General features: G+C 41.9%; 1 protein-coding gene across 10 annotated transcripts in view; it reads left to right on the top strand.

Moving 5' to 3' along the window:
• The window catches only part of NIN (ninein), a 111,254-nt gene that overhangs the window by 17,256 nt on the left and 74,367 nt on the right, over positions 1–19,631 (top strand). For all 10 annotated transcript variants that reach the window (XM_054530647.2, XM_054530649.2, XM_024231639.3 and 7 more), the window contains one exon: positions 6,823–6,904. In XM_054530647.2, the coding sequence (XP_054386622.1) occupies positions 6,823–6,904 (82 nt within the window). The remainder of the gene's footprint in view (positions 1–6,822; positions 6,905–19,631) is intronic.

The raw sequence follows: 19,631 nt of genomic DNA, 5'->3' as shown, positions 1-19,631 counted from the left end.
TGAGTCCATATTTCTGTAGCTGTTTCAATTAACACAATGTTTTGAATCTTCTTTCATTAATTTCTCTTTATATTAGTAAAGACAAATCTACTAAGTTTGTATTAGTTACATAGACCTTTGTCTTGTTTCATAAACTCACCTTGTTCAGTGCTAGTTTGAGTTCTCCCACCTTGGGTCTGTTTCCAGTAGTGCCTGCACACATGTGGAAACTGCATTTGATCTCCATGATTGCACGAGATGAGTTTATGCAACATTAGTTTCCTTATTTCACTTCCTGTTACAGGGTTTTTTTGTGTGTGTGGTTTGAATTTGTTTCTTGTGTGGTGCTTAAGTTCTTTTTTAAAAAAAAAGCAAATTGTGTTTCTAAAAAAGCATTCATATGAAATGTGAAGAGGAAAAGTGATGAGGTAAGTTTCTCCTAAGAGGTGGTGACACATGACAAAAAATATCAGACTTGACTGGTCTTCCTCTTAATTTAGTGTAAATGTCATGTGTGTTTTTCGTCAGTCGTGTAATTTTCCCATTGCTGCAAACTGCCCGTTGAGGCATACAAGGTATAGGAATTCTTGTAAAATGAATGGTAGCAATTATTATTCAAATGAAGAGGTACCAACCAGTGTATGCACAACTTGGAAACTTGTTACCTTGTGAGACTTAATCGTATGGTATATTTATGAAGATTTCTACTTTTTAACGAAATACAATAGTAAAGCTCCCTTGGAGGAGAAAAATGGTACTTAAAACATTGCAGATACTGAACATAGTTCATCAACTATGTTCAAATGTTGATGTGTTCATCAACATTTCGGTTTTGGGTTGTGTCCTAAGGGGCTTTTCCACCACATCAGTATTCGTGAGCATTGATGGAAAACAGTGGTTGCCTCCTCCACAAGAGAACTATCTCTTTGAAAGATGAGGCATTTACTGCTATTTAAATCCAAGGGCCCAGTGTCTACACTTGCAAGAAGGAAAATAAAGATCAATGCAAGACTTAAGCTGCTCTAAGGGTTTGGACCAGCTGCTGTGTGGTGTGTGAATTTTCAGACTTTTTGTTGGGAAAAGAGGAATTCAACCAAGTAGATGTTATTGGGCTATGAAGAGCCTCTGAGTTAATAATCCTGTTTAATCTTTTATAGAGCCCCTTTTCATCTAAAATGAGGCTGATTTACTACATCATAAATAAATTTTGGAAACCTTTAATCTCTGTGAAGATTTTAGAGAATTCAAGCGTTGCAAAACTGTCCCTCTTTTCCTCCCTGTTGGCCAAGTAGGACATGCTTGTTTATCAGAGGCCCCTACCAGCTTTTGTCTCTCTCAGACACATACCAGCTTCTATCTTGTAGTTACTAATAAACCTTCCTCTCTTTTTCCCCATTCCACCCTTCCACTTCCTGGAATCTATGGGGTAGCTGATAAACTCCTTGAGGGCAGAGGTTATGTGTCTTCTTGATCATGTATCTCCTGATCCTGCCTTATACTTGGTGTGTGCTTTACACCTGGTGGCTTCGTGTGAAGTTGAGGATTTGACTTCCAGCAGCAAAGGATTTCTCTGAGGGGTCAGACCAGCAGGGAAGTGGGCCTGAGTCAGGCAGGCTTGCTGGGCTCTGATGAGTCCAGTCAGAGGCCTGGTGCATGCCTTCTCTACCTCTCACCTTTCAGTTTTGAGGTAGGGTCTCTGTCTTGACTGTGTCACATGGATATTGTGAGATTCAAATGACAAAATGTCTAGGAAAGAATGAACCTACGATAATATCGTCATTCATCTAGCATTATCCATGACCCACAATCATAAAAAAAATTTTTTTTTTCAGAGACAGAGTCTCGCTCTGTCACCCAAGCTGGAGTACAGTGGCGCGATCTCAGCTCACTGCAATCTCCACCTCCTGAGTTTAAGCGATTCTCCTGCCTCAGCCTCCCGAGTAGCTGGGACTACAGGCACCTGCCACCATGCCCAGCTATTTTTTTTTTTTTTTTTTTTTCTTGAGACGGAGTCTCGCTCTGTCCCCCGGCTGGAGTGCAGTGGTGCGATCTCGGCTCACTGCAAGCTCCGCCTCCCAGGTTCACACCATTCTCCTGCCTCAGCCTCCCAAGTAGCTGGGACTACAGGCGTCCGCCACCACGCCTGGCTAATTTTTTGTATTTTTAATAGAGACGGGGTTTCACCATGTTAGCCAGGATGGTCTCGATCTCCTGACCTCGTGATCTGCACGCCTCGGCCTCCCAAAGTAAATTTTTTTAGTAGAGATGGGATTTCACCATGTTGCTAAGGCTGGTCTCAAACTCCTGAGCTCAGGCAATCAGCCCACTTCGGCCTCCCAAAGTGCTGGGATTACAGGCATGAGCCACTGCAAAAGCCCATAAAATTGTTTAATACCTGGATCTTTTACCCTATTTAATGGTAGACCAAAAAAAAAAAAAAAGGTTGACCATTGGGGATTTAAAATTTTAGTTTTATCATATATAAGAGTGTATTAAACACAATTAGATTGTTCTTGATCATTTCAAATCTCCTGACCCATCAGTTTTTCTTCTGTGTTATAAGAGTAATACCCTCAAGGCCAGGCGCAATAGCTCACTCCTGTAATCCCAACACTTTGGGAGGCTGTGGCGGGTGGCTCACCTGAGGTCAGGAGTTTGAGACCAGCCTGGACAACATGGTGAAACCCTGTCTCTACTAAAAACACAAAAATTAGCTGGGCATGGTGGTGGGCGCCTGTAATCCCAGCTACTCATGAGGCTGAGGCAGGAGAATTGCTTGAACCCGGGAGGTGGAGGTTGCAGTGAGCCAAGATTGTGCCACTGCCCTCCAGCCTGGGTGACAAGAGCAAGACTCCATCTGAAAAAAAAAAAAAAAAAAAGTAATAGCTTCAGGATTCACTTAATGAATCCTTGCCTCAACACTAAGCATGGATACATGCCCCAACACCAGACAACCCCAGCCTATTAAGTTTTTGAATGCACATGTTGTCTTTTTTTTATAGTTTATGTAGTTTTTAGTAGAGTTTTAAAAATACCTTTGTAAAGTGTAAGAAGTATTATACTTTATTTTTGTTTGAAGGAGGATGGTTAATATCTTTCCTCCATCTCAATATGTCAATAATTGCTTCTTTTTATTTTATATTTTTTGAGATGGAGTCTTGCTGTGTTATCGGGCTGGTCTCAAACTCCTGGCCTCAAGCAGTTCTCTTGTTTCAGCCTCCCAAGTAGCTGGGATGACAGGTGCACACTACCACACCTGGCTAATATGTTAATAATTACTCCTTGTACTTTTAGCTTGGAGTGCCCCTGTCTTTTATTTCCTGCTCCCAATCTGCAGTGAGTTGGGAAGCAGGATTATGAAGTTTATAATAATCAGGTAGAGTAGGAATGTAGAAAATACTGAGTTGGTCCTGTGGCATTTTCTTTTTTTTTTTTTTTTTTTTTGAGATGGAGTCTCGCTCTGTCGCCCAGGCTGGAGAGTAGTGGCCCGATCTTGGCTCACTGCAAGCTCCGCCTCCTGGGTTCACGCCATTCTCCTACCTCAGCCTCCCGAGTAGCTGGGACTACAGGCACCTGCCACCATGCCTAGCTAATTTTTTGTATTTTTAGTAGAGACGGGGTTTCACCATGTTAGCCAGGATGGTCTCGATCTCCTGACCTCATGATCTGCCTGCCTCGGCCTCCCAAAGTGCTGGGATTACAGGTTCCTGTGGCATTTTCTATGGGTTGAGTGCCTGGGCTTTATGACACCTCCCTCAGCTTTTGACCCCATGTGTTTCTTTCCTGGTTGTCTGTAGTACTCTAGATAGGTGAGGCTGTGAAATAAACTCCATATAAATGAGGCTTATACTGTCTCAAAAGCTTGTGTGTTTGTCATACCATATTCAAGGGATACTTAGGCATCATGTAAAGCCTTGGAAGTTTATTAGAATTAATTCCAGATTATAGATGTCTTTGTCATTTGTCAGGGAAAGTAAAATTCAGGTACATGGACTACTGAGTGACCTTCAAACAATGAATTGAACTATGTCAGGACCAAATTCAGGAAGGTTATTTCCAATGGCCTCCATCAAAACTTACACCTTTAGAAGACCCCGGGGAGACCCACAGAGTCAAGTGTAAAGGATCTGAAATCCTCCAAACACCTTCCTTTTGAAAGAGGACCTTCTTTATGTTCAACTTGTAACTCTAGCAAGGAGAGACTTACGTTTCATTCAGTCCCCTCCATTAATATCCTTAAGAGAGAGAAGAAACCTAGAATTACAGGTCCCTAAATATAGCAAACTGGATCAGTTTCTCTGATGCTGGGCAACTCCGCAGATCCTGGAGGAGAAGGCAGGCCCTCAGACCTCCCTGCTGCCGCCCCCACCACTCACACTTGGCTATCTTGGTCACTCTCATGGCTATTAGCTTTGCTTAAAAATATGACCCTGATTCTTTTTTTCTTTTCTTTTGAGATGGAGTTTTGCTCTTGTCACCTAGGCTGGAGTGCAGTGGCTTGACCTCGGCTCACTGCAACCTACACCTCCCGAGTTCAAGCGATTCTCCTGCCTCAGCCTCCCAAGTAGCTGAGATTACAGGTGCGCACCACCACGCCCAGCTATTTTTTGTATTTTTAGTGGAGACGGGGTTTCACCATGTTGGCCAGGCGGGTCTCAAACTCCTGGCCTCAAGTGATCCACCTGCCTTGGCCTCCCAAAGTGCTGGATTACAGGCGTGAGCCACTGTGCCTGGCCATGGCCCTGATTCTTTATAAAAGTAATGGCAACAGTCAGTCACCCCTATTACTATACCTATTGGTAGTATTAACTACCACTTGCTGGGTATCTAACAGTCCCAGGACATTGTTGATACTTTACCCAATTCTCGTTTTATCTTCCTAACACAGGGAAGCGATATTATAAATACTATAAAATACATGCAGTGCTCTTAGCAGCTGCCTGGACTCTCTGTGACATTTCCTGAGACTATGAGCGTTGTGGCACAGGGACTTGTCACTCTCATTCACTACTGTGTCACCAGGGCCAAGTACAGTGCCTGGCATAGAGCATCTGCTCAATAAATATTTATTGAACGAATAATAAATATCAGTTGTTAGATGTCTCCAGTTTTCCAGACAGACAAACTAGGGCTTGGAGAGGCTTTGTAACGTCGCCAATTCACATCAGGCAGTGAAGGAAGAGCTAGGGTTAGAGCCTGGACCCACCTGGCTATAAAGCCTTTGTGTGTCCTCCTAACCCTGTTCCTGGCTTCCCTGAGAAGAATGAATGATTCTGTAGAAATTCACAGATGCCTGTCAAGTAGCCTGAGTGGCAGAGCTCTTGAGTGCGTGATGTTTGTGAACGGGCTGGTTGGGAAGCTGGCCTTGCCCATGTTAACTGGAGCCTATCCCTGACTCTGGGACAGTAATGGGACCTGGCCGCCCCTCCCTTCCCCAGGATGTTTGGCTGTGAAACCTAATTAACATAGCCTACCTTTCTACAATCTTTTACCCTTTCAAGGATTGTACCTCCCTGGATCTTTAGCAGGTGCCTGGTTTTCCTTGACAGACTTCTGCTCTGGCTTCTTAGATTGTGTAGATTTTTTAAGTCTGTAAAAAGGTAACTATGTGAGGTGATGTATATTTTAATTAGCTTGAATGTGGTAATTATTTCACATTGTATACATATATCAAATCATCAAGTTGGACACCTTAAATATATGCAATATAATCTAATGATTTCAGTAAGTAATTCCAATCAATCAAAACTAACATGGTAGAGAAATCACATATACTTTGGGAGAGTGTGGTAAATTGCAAGGAGATACAATTTTATGACATATAAATCTCAATGAATTCCTCTCTTTTGTTTTGATTTGCATAGATAAGACATGATGTGATTTTTTGTCCACTGTTTCAATAACTAATGAAGTTTGCTGCTTTTGTAAATTTGATTTGGAAGTTTATCTGTCACCTGTATTAAACCTCTAGGCAGTGTTTTGTAATGACATCCAAACAGACCCATCCCATAGCAGAACAAATTACAAATTTACCAGTTTTGTATTTACATGGGGGTTCTATGTCAATAGGTGCCACATTATCAAACTAGAATTGTGATGAGAAGAAATCCCAAGGTGAGATTACATACATATAAGTTATAGAATATCCTTGGCCATAAGGAAAATGCTTTTACCTTTTCAACAAAGTAATATCCTAGTTCTGACTATTTACTTAAATAAAACTCAGGTTCTTTCCAACTTCAGTCAAGATAACTCTATTTTTTAATAATTCAGGAAAATACTTCTTAAGATTCTTTTATCCTTTGTGCATTTGCTATTGATTTTTGCTTATTTATGGAATCACAGAGGCCTTGGGAAATACATATTATATACCTTCCCTCAAGGAAGACTATATTGAAGTCATCCTCAAAAGACAGCTTACTCCCTTCTAGAATATCTCAAGATACGAAAGCATCTTTGGGACATCGTTATATTGGATCATTTGCTTGGGAAGGCTTTTCTAATGTCTAGCCTAACGTCTTTCTCTTCTGGTCTTGTTCAGAAAAATAAAAGGAGCTAAGAGTTTAAAATATATCTTTTTCTGAGTTTATAAAGAGGATTTTGCTATATAGCTTTTTTCTTTTGGGGTGAATAAATATCGATATGAATGTTTATGGCACTAGGTGTCAAAATGATCAGCCTATTTTCCCTTCTGTCTTTAGAGAAATGAAAAAGGCAACAAATTGGATTATGACTCACTTCAAGGCCGTCAGGATGGGAAGAAAACAGTTCTGGTACCTTGTAGATAGGTTTGCATTCTTAGAGCTGTGGAAATTACTTTAAAACTATTTTTAATTTTTTTAGGTACATTTTGACCAATTTAAAGAAGCATTAATACTCATCTTGTCCAGAACTCTATCAAATGAAGAACACTTTCAAGAACCAGGTAAGGTCACTCACTTTTCTTCTCTGCATTCCCCTTTAAAAGTTGTCCGGGGAAGAATCTGGGGACCTTGAAGCATGTATATGAAGGACTGGGGACATCTGCCTTTCACAGATTGAGCAGTTATTTTCGGTGACTTCTCTTCAATATTATCATAAAAGCTTTGCAGCTGTTGAACACTAAAATGAGACTTCTCTACTACAGAAGCATAGTATTATGGAGAAAATAATTGGATTGTTTCTAGGCAATATGTCAGATGGTGTGGCAATAACTCATTCTTGGAATGAGTAGAGTGAAGCTGAATGGTAACTGTTTTCATCCTTGTTTCCTTGTACATGGAAGGATATGATTTGGGGAAATTTTTCCTGAAGGTAGAAGAGTGACCAGTTTAGAGATAATTTTACTTAGTCGTAGTGAGTGGATAATGCTCTGCTATAGACATTATCACATTACATTATAATTATCTGTCTCCTCCTCTCAAGTGATAATTCCTTGAGGACCATGCTGTTCATTTTTGTATTTCCAGTGCCTAGAAGAATGCTTAGCATGTAGTAAGTATTCAATGAATGTTTCAAAATAAAAGACTTAATATTATACTTCACTGATTTTTTTCTAAGCACCATAGGTTGTAAGACACATTGTTATTTCATGTATCTTTAAAAAGAAAAATTGTTGCCAATTGTAATGTAAAATGACATTAATTGTAAATTCTCATTTCAGAGTGTCCAAATCTGGTGTGTTGGGGGGAGGTGTCTTCAAATCAATGAAATATGGTAGATGTGTAAAGAAAAGTCTAAACACTGTGGAAATTTATATCACAGTACAGTCTGGTTTTATCAAATTAGTGGTTGTTGGGGTAGGGGCAGGAGTTGACTACAAAGGGGCATGAAGGAATTTGGGGGACAATGAAACTTTTATATCTTGATGGTGCTAGTAGTTACAGGATTGTGTGAGTTTTTCCAACCCAGAGACTTGTGCAATGAAAGGATTAAATTTACTCTATGTAAATCATACCTCAATAAACCCTACTTTAAAAAAGAGAACATCAAAAATATAGTCCAGTTTTGAAACTGAGCATAAATCATTAAGATTTTGTCACTACAAGGAGTCATTCACTGTGACCTATTTAGGTGAGGCACAGATGGGAGCTCATTTCCCACCCTTGCCGGGTGATCTAGTTCTTCATCCTGCCCTCTGAAGTGCTCCAGATTTGTGTTGTGTGTACGGACACTGCCTTTAGCAGTGCTTTAGATTCTGGATTGAGTCTCCGCCTTTTTCGGTGATGGTGACACCCCTAGCAATGTTGTTCTTAACTCTGACACTTGATAAAGCTCTTTGGAAGCCCCTAGTGAGCCTGAGAGGGAGGTTATTGCATTCTTGAAATTTTCCAGACAAACATTAGCATTTCCACAGGTGACCGCTGCTAGAACACGGACTTTTGTGTTTTTATATGGTCTCATTTTGTTGGTGTTTTCACTTTTTTAAGGTTGTTTGTCATCTTGATAACAATGGTGCGACATCTGGGGGGCCTGAACAGAGCTATGGTGACATCACCACCAGGGTAGATATTGGCTAACATGAGCATAGGTAATAGAAGCATAACTTCAGGGTTCCGTGTGCTGATAATGTACTTTTATGTGGATTTGAAACGGGCCGTCCTGCCGCTAATCCACATGATCCTCCTGCTGCCATTTCTTCAAAACCTGTACTGTCACTATCAGCTGCCAGAAAATTATAATAAATATACAGATTTATAGTGACTACAGATGTGAAGGGTCCCCGCCCAGAGTTGTACATTGTTGGGATCCAAGCAGTAGGATGAGCTAGACCACGCTTGTCCAACCCACGGCCCATGGGCCGCATGTGGCCTAGGACAGTTTCGAATGCGGCCCAACACAAATTTGTAAACTTTCTTAAAACTAAAACATTATGACATTTATGCATGGACCTTTTTTTTTTTTTTTTCCTAGCTCATCAGCTATCATTAGTGTTAGCGTATTTTATGTGTGGCCCAAGACAATTCTTCTTCCAGTGTGGCCCAGGGAAGCCAAAAGATTGGACATCCCTGAGCTAGACAATGGCTGGTTGAGCTTGGTCACAGCCAGGAAGTAATATTTATAAATCTAGCTCCAGATGGTGGTTTCATAGTTATGTATCTGCCTCACTGCTATGCAGGCAAAGATCATAATTTGGACAAGTCTTCCGGGAAGACACACAGAAGGGATTTTTATAGTTTTGCTGTGTGCTCCATCCTTTGGGTAGGCAGTAAGTCTTCATCACAAAACTGCCCCACCTCAGTGTAATGCAGCAGAAAAGTACTTATTGATAGCATTTCTTGTAGCATTTATGACTTCCCTAACATTTGTCCTGGCAGGATAAAACCTAGGATTGAGCCTGCGCTTTAAGACATGAGTCAGCCTTTCCTCCCACATTCCCTGCTTTGTTCCTGAGCATCTCTGCTTTTTCTGTCTTTTGCCAATTTCTCCTTGGCCCCTCCAGTTGTTCGTGGGGATCATGCAATTCTTTCCACTCAAATATTCTTCCACTCACTCTAAAATGGGACTCTCAGCTGGGCGCGGTGGCTCATGCCTCTAATCCCAGCACTTTGGGAGGCCGAGGTGGGCAGATCACTTCAGGTCAGGAGATCGAGACCAGCCTGGCCAGCATGACGAAACCCTGTCTCTACTAACAATACAAAAAATTAGCCAGGTGTGATGGCAGGCACCTGTAGTACCAGCTACTCGGAAGGCTGATGCAGGAGAATTGTTTGAATCCAGGGGGCGGAGGTTGCAGTGAGCCAAGATCACGCCTCTGCACTTCATCCTCGGTGACAGAGTGAGACTCCATCTCAAAAAAAAAAAAAAAGAAAAAAAAGAAAAAAAAAGTGACTCACCCCGCTGCAGGCAGACTGGTTTGGCTGGGCAGAGACAGAGGAAGTACGGTCAGGATTCAAATGCAGTACATCAACAGGCCACCTTCATTTACCTCTCCCTCTCCCTTTATGGAAGTAACTATCCCTTAAATCATAGATCATAGCATTTTAGGGCTGGAGAAAACCCTGCCATTTCATCCATGAGCAATTAGAGGCCCAAAGAGGGACGTACCTTAATTGAAGTCTTACAGCTAGTGGCAGAGGAGGGTGCTTACACTGTATCACCAAGGGATGTGATTCAAGAAGGCTTTAGGTTGAGGATTTTAGCTTTCAAATGGGTGAGCCAGTCTTCGGTCAGTGCAGCCTGGCCAAAAGGGTCTGACAAGTGGGCAGAGGCAGCAAAGAGGAATAAACAAAAAGCAAGTATCACCTGATCGTTAGGGACAGGGATGCCTGTGTCCTCTGCATTATTTGGCTGGTCATGCTTAGTTCATCTTATACCAGAAGGGGCCAGGTCTGTGTTTTTGTTTTTGTTTTTTTGAGATGGAGTCTCACTCTATTGCCCAGGCTGGAGTGCGGTGGCACGATCTCAACTCACTGCAACCTCTGCCTCCCAGGTTCAAGCAATTCTCTGCCTCAGCCTCCTGGGTAGCTGGGATTACAGGCACCCGCCACCACGCCTGCCTAATTTTTTTGTATTTTTAGTAGAGATGAGGTTTCACCATTTTGGCCAGGCTGGTCTTGAACTCCTAACCTTGTGGTCCACCTGCCTCGGCCTCCCAAAGTGCTGGGATTACAGGCGTGAGCCACTGCGCCCGGCCAGGTCTGTGTTATTTTTGTTTTGCCTTTTTGAAATCAATGGAGATGGTAGTCTTTGAGATAAAAGGTTACCTTTACACCGTAGAAGGAGACTGAAAATAATAGGGGGGCCGCCATAGTGCTCAGCCTTAGAAACCAAGAGGGCCGTGAATTGATATTTTATAAATTTTTATAAATTAAAATATAAAGATTATATAAATTAATATAAAGATTTTTATAAATTAAAATATAAGATATTGTACCAGACTATAATATAGAAAAGTCAGCTTGATTTAATAGAGCCACCCTTGAGTGAGAAGTTAGGAAATGCTGGTTCTGTCCCTCTAATCGGGTGATCTTATATATCATGACCTTAGAGGTCTTTGGTCACCTTGTATGTGAAAGTGGTTGTGCTGAAAAAATACATAAAATCCTTCAGCTCCAAGATTTGATTGTGTTGCCTCCTAATATCTAAATGACATTATCCATATCTATGAAAAATGCTAGCCTTGTGTTTATGTAAGATTTTACTTAACATTCATTGAAACGATAAAGTTCTTCTTCCCAAGGACAAATGCATAGTATATCTCATGTTTTTATAGCCTCCTAATAAAAGGCGGTTGTATATAAATTCTATAAAAACAAAGCTCTCGTGGGATTTGAGAGGACATGAAATTAAGTTATCATTTCTATGGTCTTGGGCTCTGCCATTTATAACTCCTCTGAGGTACAGTTTCTTTATTTTTAGAATCAGGAGATACGTACTAGATTATTTTCAGCATCTTTTCAACTCAGATATTTATAATTCTAAGAATCTTAGCGTTTTTCCTCTAAAAAGCAATTTTTATAATAATAACAACAACACAGTGAAAAATATTGAAATTCAGATAAAGGCAGAAAAATGGATTGGGATGTAGGGAGTCTTTTGTAAATTCCAAACTGATTAGCATTGCCAGTGGCATAATTCTTTCATATCTATGTACAATCTAATTTTTAAATTATTTTTCTGGAATAGGAGAGGGGCAACAACTTAATTATTAGCTATTTATTCTATTTGCCGTGGCTTTGGATTATAGGATTTTTGTAATGGAAATGTTGGCACAAGTTCCAAGCTACATGGCATCAACATGCCAGCTGGATCCTCTCTCCAGAGATTTTGTCCTCATTTGATGCATCTTGCATTAGATTTCTGTTCTTTACTAGATGTTAGCATAATGCAGGAAGCCCTTTCTTCCTTGATGTGATTCATTGGAAATGTCTCTTTGTTTATTCGTGGGGAAAAACTCAGGTTTGAAAAAGCCAACTCATTAGAAAAATAGGACCAGGCATTGTTTTGGTACAGATGATTGTTTTATTGTAACAGACCTTCCTAATTTCAAGGACTGCCATAATTGTAATTATTTTCTTTATATTTTGAAGAAGTGATACATACAGTTAACAGACATTTTTTCATTTACTCAGCAATTGTGCCTTGAACCGGGTCTTATGGCCTGTCACTGGGCTAGCTATTGATTTCAGTGATTGAAGATTTGTGTTTATAACTACGTTCAGAGGCCTGGGGTTAGGCACTGAAGTCTGGCTGAAGTCCCTGATTTTAGGAGGTATTACACACAGATGGCCCAAAGGCTCATTCTGTTGTCTTCTCTTGGTTAAGTAAGATAAGTAAGAACTTAGTCCCTGTTCTGTTGGCATCAATGAAATGCTAACAGTGAGGACCAGAAGTTTTCTCCAAGAGTTAAAAGCAAAACAGGCTGGGCACGGTGGCTCACGCCTATAATCCCAGGACTTTGAGAGGCTGAGATAGGCGGATCACCTGCGGTCAGGAGTTTGAGATCAGTCTGACCAACATGGTGAAACCTCGTCTCTACTAAAAATACAAAAATTAGCCGGGTGTGGTGGCAGGTGCCTGTAATCCCAGCTACTCGGGAGGCTGAGGCAGGAGAATCGCTGGAACCTGGAAGGCAGAGGTTGCAGGGAGCTGAGATCGCACCACTGCACACCAGCCTGAGTGACAGAGCGAGACTCTGTCTCAAAAAAAAAAAAGCTGGGCACAGTGGCTCATGCCTGTAATCCCAGCACTTTGGGAGGCTGAGGTAGGATCACTCCGGATCATGAGGTCAGGAGTTCAAGACCAGCATGACCAACATGGTGAAACCCCGTCTCTACTAAAGAATATAAAAATTAGCTGAGCGTGGTGGTGCACGCTTGTAATGCCAGATACTCAGGAGGTTGAGGCAGAAGAATCGTTTGAACCCAGGAGGCGGAGGTTGCAGTGAGCCGAGATTGCACCGTTGCACTCCAGCTTGGGCAACAAGAGCGAAACTCCGTCTCAAAAAAAAAAAAGAAAAGAGAAAAGAAAAGCAAACCGGTACCACCACCAGTGCCAACTACAACAACAAAAGAGGATATTAGGATTGTGTTTATGATCCTGAAATTGGAAACACCCATCCCCACTGATGTTTTGTAAAATGATAGAACCTTTCTAGGATTACCTAAGATAATAGGCACCAAGAACTGTAATAATGCTTTTGGCTAATCCATGCTACTCTCAGATTTTATGCTATGTAAATAATTATAGATGTACATAAAAATGTGTGTATAAGGTTAGTCATTTAAAATAGTGAAAAAATATATATGTCGGGCATCCCTAATCCAAAAATATGAAATGTTCCAAAATCTAAAACTTTTTAAGCACCAACATGATACTCAAAAGAAATGCTCATTGGAGCATTTCAGATTTCAGAGTTTGAGATTTGGGTTGTTCAACTGATATATTTCAGATTTTCTAAAATCTGAAAAAGTCTGAAATCTGAAACACTTCTTTCTGATCTCAAGCCTTTCAGATAATGGATACTCAGCCTGTATAAAGCAAGTGAAGAAATTAGACAGTGTATTCATAGGCAAATCGTGTTCTATCTATGTAAACAATGACTAAGTAGCTATTAAACTGTGCTATGAAAGAATACTTATGTGGTAAATTTACTAAGGGTAAAAGGCAACTTAAAAATATGTATATGTGCAAGAAATACTCATGTAATTTAAAATTAAATAAATAGGGCTGGTGAGAATTTTGATAATGAAACAGTTTACTTGGGAGTTGTGTGTGTGTGTATATATATATGTGCATATATATGTGTATATATGTGTGTGTATATATATATATATATAAAATGTATATATATAATATACTTTTTTTTTTGTTTTTTGTTTTTTGTTTTTTTTTTGAAACGGAGTTTCGCTCTTGTTGCCCAAGCTGGAATGCAATGGTGCAATCTCGGCTCACTGCAACCTCGGCTCACTGCAATCTCCGCCTCCTGGGTTCAAGCAATTCTTCTGCCCCAGCCTCCCGAGTAGCTGCAATTACAGGCGTGCACCACCACGCCCAGCTAATTTTTTGTATTTTTAGTAGGAACAGGGTTTCGCCATGTTAGCCAGGCTGGTCTCAAACTCCTGACCTCTGCCTGGCTCAGCCTCGCAAAGTGCTGGGATTACAGGCATGAGCCACCATGCCCGGCCATGTCTATATTTTATTTCAACCTTAGTGGATATATAAGAAGGTTTCCAAACAGGGGACATGAGGATGACGGTTTTCTATGGGGAATCCTAGAAAATCAGTGTGTTCCTCTCACATCAGCTCACTGACGCAGGGAAAGGAGACTAATGAGAAAATTGGGGCAAGAACAAGACCAGAGCAGCTCCAGTTTCTGAGGTGACGAACTGGATAGCGTCATTACACTAATCTTACCTGTTACCAAAAATTGAGGTTGAGGAACTCTTCAGGATTGAGGATTGAGAGACTCTTGCTAACTGCTCCCATGGTTGCTTGATGCTGGACACCTCTCCCTGGCCCGATGGCTTTGGGCCACCACTGGCTTCACAGGAGTCCCGGTGGAAGGACCAGAGTGTGGCTGGAGTTCCCTGGCAGAGCTGCTAGACTGACGCTGACCTTATTCCATGAAGCGCCTATTGTTTTCCCTCCCTCCAGATGAGGAAACTAAGTCTTCATGAGGTTCGGCACTCCCAACCTTGATATGAACTGGGTGTCCAGGTCCAGGTCCGTTTGATTCCAAAGCACAGCTCTTTCCCATGGAAAGTGTTACAGTCTATCCGGGTAGGTAATCCTAACATGTAAAATGCTTTTAGAAAAATGTGACTATGGTTATTGTGAAATGGGAGCCATATCCCAGCACTTTGGGAGGCCAAGGTGGATGGATCACGAGGTCAAAAGATCAAGACCATCTGGCCAACATGGTGAAACCCCATCTCTACTAAAAATATAAAAATTAGCTGGGTGTGGTGGCACGTCCCAGTAGTCCCAGCTACTTGGGAGGCTGAGGCAGGAGAATTGCTTGAACCTGGGAGGTGGAGTTTGCAGTGAGCTGAGATCGTGCCACTGTACTCTAGCCTGGCAACAGAGTGAGACTCTGTCTCAAATAAATAAATAAATAGGGAGCTATAGACAGTGTGTGTCACACTAAATGCAGAGGAGAAAGGGTTCCATGAAAGTGGTGCCAAGAAATTACTTGAAAGAAATGAGTTTTGAGTTCCCCTTGAACAATGGGGAGGGTTCAGTTAGGTAAAAAAGTGTATTTCATCCTTCTTCCCAAAACTGGCTATAGATGCAGGCATCCTAACAGAGATCTGCTGGTTGATCCTCCTATGAAAAGGTTGGGGAAACAATTATATAATCATTATCAACTCAAAGATTTTTTTCCTGTTGACTGATCTTCAATTGCATTAGGACTTAGACCACCCAGTCAGCCCTGGGGCTTGCCTTGCCACACTCATCCACCAGCTTCGGCACCTTTGGCGGGTGGTAACTTTCCCCTGGAAGCCTTCCTCCTGGGCAAGGCTAATCAAAGCCACCCCGTTACCTTTGTGTCCAGAAGCCCCTGTGTTCCAGCAAGAAGCATCATTCAGGTGGCTAAGAACTGGGTGGAGACTGTGCCTAAGATTCTGTCACTGCGTTCAGGGAGGAACTGAAAGACCTAATTGAACATCTGCATCTTGTGTGGAGGTTCCAGGAGAGAGAAGTAGTTGGGGAGGGAGGTGCTAATTGGAAAGGGCTTAGTGCACACAGAAGTGTAGTGAGGCTGCTTACTGGTGATGGCCCTAGAGGCAGAGAGTGCACTGGGAAGCAAAAGGAATGGCAGATCATGTCAGAAAACTTTTGCTGATGTCTTTTTAATGTTTAACCTTTCTTGGCCTCCCCTTCTCCCTTCCCATCCTTGAGACGTTCCCCTCCCCATTCCCTTCTTTCCTCCACTCCAGCTCACCTCTCCCCTCCTCCTCCTCAGTCTCCCACTCCACTCTTTCCCTTCCTGGTGGTCCTCCCACATCTATGTCTCTTGCTCCCCTTCCTCACCCCTCCATAGGCCTCTAGGTCCCTATTATCTCCTGTTTCCCCACCCACTTCTTTCCCTCTCTTGGTCTCAGTCTCTGTCTCATTCTCTCTCCATATCTGTCTCTGTGTGTCAGTCTCCATTGGTCTCTGTCTGTATTTTTCTTGGTCTTAGTCTTCCCTTGGATTCTCTTCCCTTCTCTTATTTAGAATCAGGCGTGGGTTTGCATTTTCACTGTGTAATCTGTGTGTGATGGTGCATTCAGCAAAGGCGAGGAGGTGGGATGTAGAATGGGGCAGGGTGGGGCTCATTTGCTGCATGACTGCCTTTTCCCAAGAAAGCTTCTTGGGGATGCTGGCCTTGAGGTTTGCACATGCTTCATTTTTTACCTTTCCTTTTCAAACGGATTTCAGCACTCCTGTGAGCTCAGCAGCAATGTAACATGAAGGGCCTCCTGTGCTGAGGTTCTGTGGATGGGGGTGGTGTCTCTGGGAATGATTTCCCCGGCTCACTAAATGAGTCAGGAAGGGACATAGAAAGCAAAGTCCTATGCGAGCAATTCCAAAATGAGAATACCAGCACCCTAACGACAGAGTTTTCTTCTTCATCCTTGGAAATGGCCTCAGGTCATTTTTGGGAACAGGGAATTTTTTGATTCAAAAAACAAGATAAAATATCCATCTTCTTCCTCAATAGGGACAACGTAATGTTTTGCCTATGGCAGGTGTTTGGTAAATATGCTTATGTGTTAAATGAATCTGCCTAACACTGGGGAGCATCTTTGAAAAATCTCCTTTAACTTCCAGGAAGCAGCTATGGCTGCCACTCCATTCCAGGTCCTGAGCTTATGTTTTTGCAAAGAAAGCATTCAATTGAATATATAGTGTTCAGGCTTTTGCATAATGATTTTAGCTTCCTTTAGGTCCTCATTGCTTTGGCTTTGGCCGTTCATGCAGTGGTTTTAGGAGAGCTGAGCGTTTTAAGCAGTGACCTGTATCACATCTGATGCAGATGTGGTGATCTGGTGCAGTAGTCAGTTTTAGCGGAGAGCTTTAAAAAGTGTACTCTGTATTGCTTGAAACCTGGAGTAGGGGAGGCTGTGTTTCTCTCCTCCACACTGCTGCTGGGAAAGGAATTGGGAGAGGAATGAGGCGGGTGTTGGTTATTTCCCCTGGCTGCAGCTGGCTTATCTACTCGGAGTGGTCATTCTCCCTGACACCATATTTTAACTTTCTTTTTATTATGAGTGCAAGACCTCTGGTCAAGCATCATACATGTGCATGGTGGTTTATCCTGATTTGGAAGGGGAACATTATCACAGCTCTGGAGTTTCTCTTCTTGGGACAGATGAGATGTGAAATAACAAATGTGGCGTGTGAGCAACCCAGCTGTCATTTCTAAGGCCAGAAGGAATAGTATTTTCTTCATCTTTTTAACTCTTGAATCAGATGTTTTTCCCACGTGCTCTGTAGAGACTGTCACTCACCTCCACGTTACTCCAGTGGAGGGTTGAAGCAAGGTTTCTCTACTGTCGCCTGCTCATAACCAAGCATTTGGTTTATGGAATAAAACCTAGATCATTAAACTAGGTCAGGTTGGACTGCCTCAAAGCCACCTTCCTCTGATTGGTGTGTCTCATAATAAGCTTTCCAGGGATGGGGTCTGAGACACCTCTAGGCAAGCTGGGCTTGTCTGCTTTCTTTCGAAGCCCACTTTAATTTTTGTAGTGATGCCAAATAGGAGAAATGGAAAATGGGAAAGAAGGAAAAATGACTCAGAAGCTTGACAATCCAGGGAGAATCATAAATACGCTTTCAAGGAACTCAAACACAGAAACACTGAAAGCATGGCAGTCCTTTATACTTTGTTTTGATAGCATTTCTTTTTGTTTTGTTTTGTTTCTGTTTTTGAGACGGAGTCTCGCCCTGTTGCCCATGCTGGAGTGCAGTGGCACAATCTCGGCTCACTGCAGCCTCTGCCTCCTAGGTTCAACCGGTTCTCCTGCCTCAGCCTCCCAAGTATCTGGGACTACAGTCACGAGCCACCATGCCTGGCTAATTTTTGTATTTTTAGTAGAGTCCGGGTTTCGCCATATTGGCCAGGCATTTCATGTCCCTTCTTGGAGCTGGTGATTGGAGCAGATACTCTCACCTGTGGAAGCTCTGTGATGTCAGTAATTTAGTTTCTTAATAAACCAAAAGCCTCCATGTTTTCTGACATAGATAAGATTATTCCAGAATGATACCCTGAAAAATAAAAGTTCCATCTGGATGTGCTCATAAAGTAAATAAACGTAGTCCCAGGGTTGCAGTTTTGGATCTCTTCCATTAGGCATGGTCAGAAAGGGTCAAGGCATTCTTTAACTTGAGTGGGTAAGAGTGTCTTATAATCCCCCCAGTTCGGTGGACTGCTGCTGTCTCTGATTGAGATTGATAAGGAGAATCTTAGTGTTTTCAGTGCTTAACCCAGCAAGGGCTGTTGACCATGAATGTTCTCTCTGGACATCCTTACCTTTGCTGTCTCTGTTCCCATCATATCATGTTAAGTGCAATGAGGTGGATGCTCTAAATGGGAGAGGGATGTGTGAGTGTGTCGTTCTAAGAGGTGACTATCTTTAAATGGTGTGATTAGTCCACTTCGTTATTGGTCACTTGCATGGTTTGGAAAATAAAGTGATGAGAAAACTTTAACCCATTTTTCTTTGTGTGTGCTAATGTCTTTATTCCAAAAAGCTTACGCGGTTTAATAGATGTCTCTAGAAATTGACTTTATCATGTTTGTACATTCTATGAAGGATATTAACTTAAATTTTGCTCAAATTGGTTATTATAATAAGATAATGAAATAAACAATTTAATGCCTGGCAATGCAAAAATAAATGAGTAAATAAACCAAAACTCCACAGGGTCCCTGCTGGCTCACAATCTATTACCTTTTATTGCTTAGAAAAAGAGCTGTTTTGAATCCACCACTGCATCTACCCTATGCACTGCGTGGGGTAGTGAGTAGTAAACAACCAGGGAACCATTTCATCCACCGGTAGGTTTGGGATTAGATCACAGTGGATTTTTAAAAGATAGTTGTTTTCTCCCACTGCTTTTTTTTTTTTTTTTTTTTTTTTAACCTCTGAATAAGTGCAGCACGCGATAAGAGCTCCTTCGCCACTTCCATCCCCAGGACACGACTTTGTTCTTACACTGGGAAAATACCGTGGTTCATTATCCAAGGTTCTAAGTGTTCCTTTTAATCTTTTCCAAACTCCTATAGTCACTAATGGTGTATCTTGTTGTCTGCCACCAAAATTTAAGAATATGTAATAAATTAAGGATGGTTCTGCATTGCCTCTTATCTGACTAGCATCTGTGGGTGTCAGCTGCCAACAAGTAGCTCGGGTGTCTGGGCCGCTCCTGAATGGTCACAAGCTGACACACTGTCTTCTGACAAAAGGTACCTTCAAATATGCATGCAATTTTCAGTATAAATTTTGTATGCTTAAACACTTCCTGTAAGAGAATCACTCGACCTAATAAAATGACTTGACTGGGACTTTTTTAAAGCTGGATATAAATATCACTAGAAATTATATAGCTACCATAAATACTTCACTCTGAGCTTTGCTGAGCATTTTCAGAATGTGTCTGGCCACATTTGTGAAGATAGTGAAATCTGAGCTCGTCCCTGAGGAAGGACATGGTGGGGAGGTGGTTAGTCAAAGAGG

This window comes from Pongo abelii, chromosome 15 (assembly GCF_028885655.2).
Source record: "Pongo abelii isolate AG06213 chromosome 15, NHGRI_mPonAbe1-v2.0_pri, whole genome shotgun sequence".
NCBI classification, from domain to species: Eukaryota; Metazoa; Chordata; class Mammalia; order Primates; family Hominidae; genus Pongo; species Pongo abelii.
The sequence above is the reverse complement of the archived record's forward strand: the minus strand, read 5'-3'. Positions and strand labels throughout refer to the sequence as shown.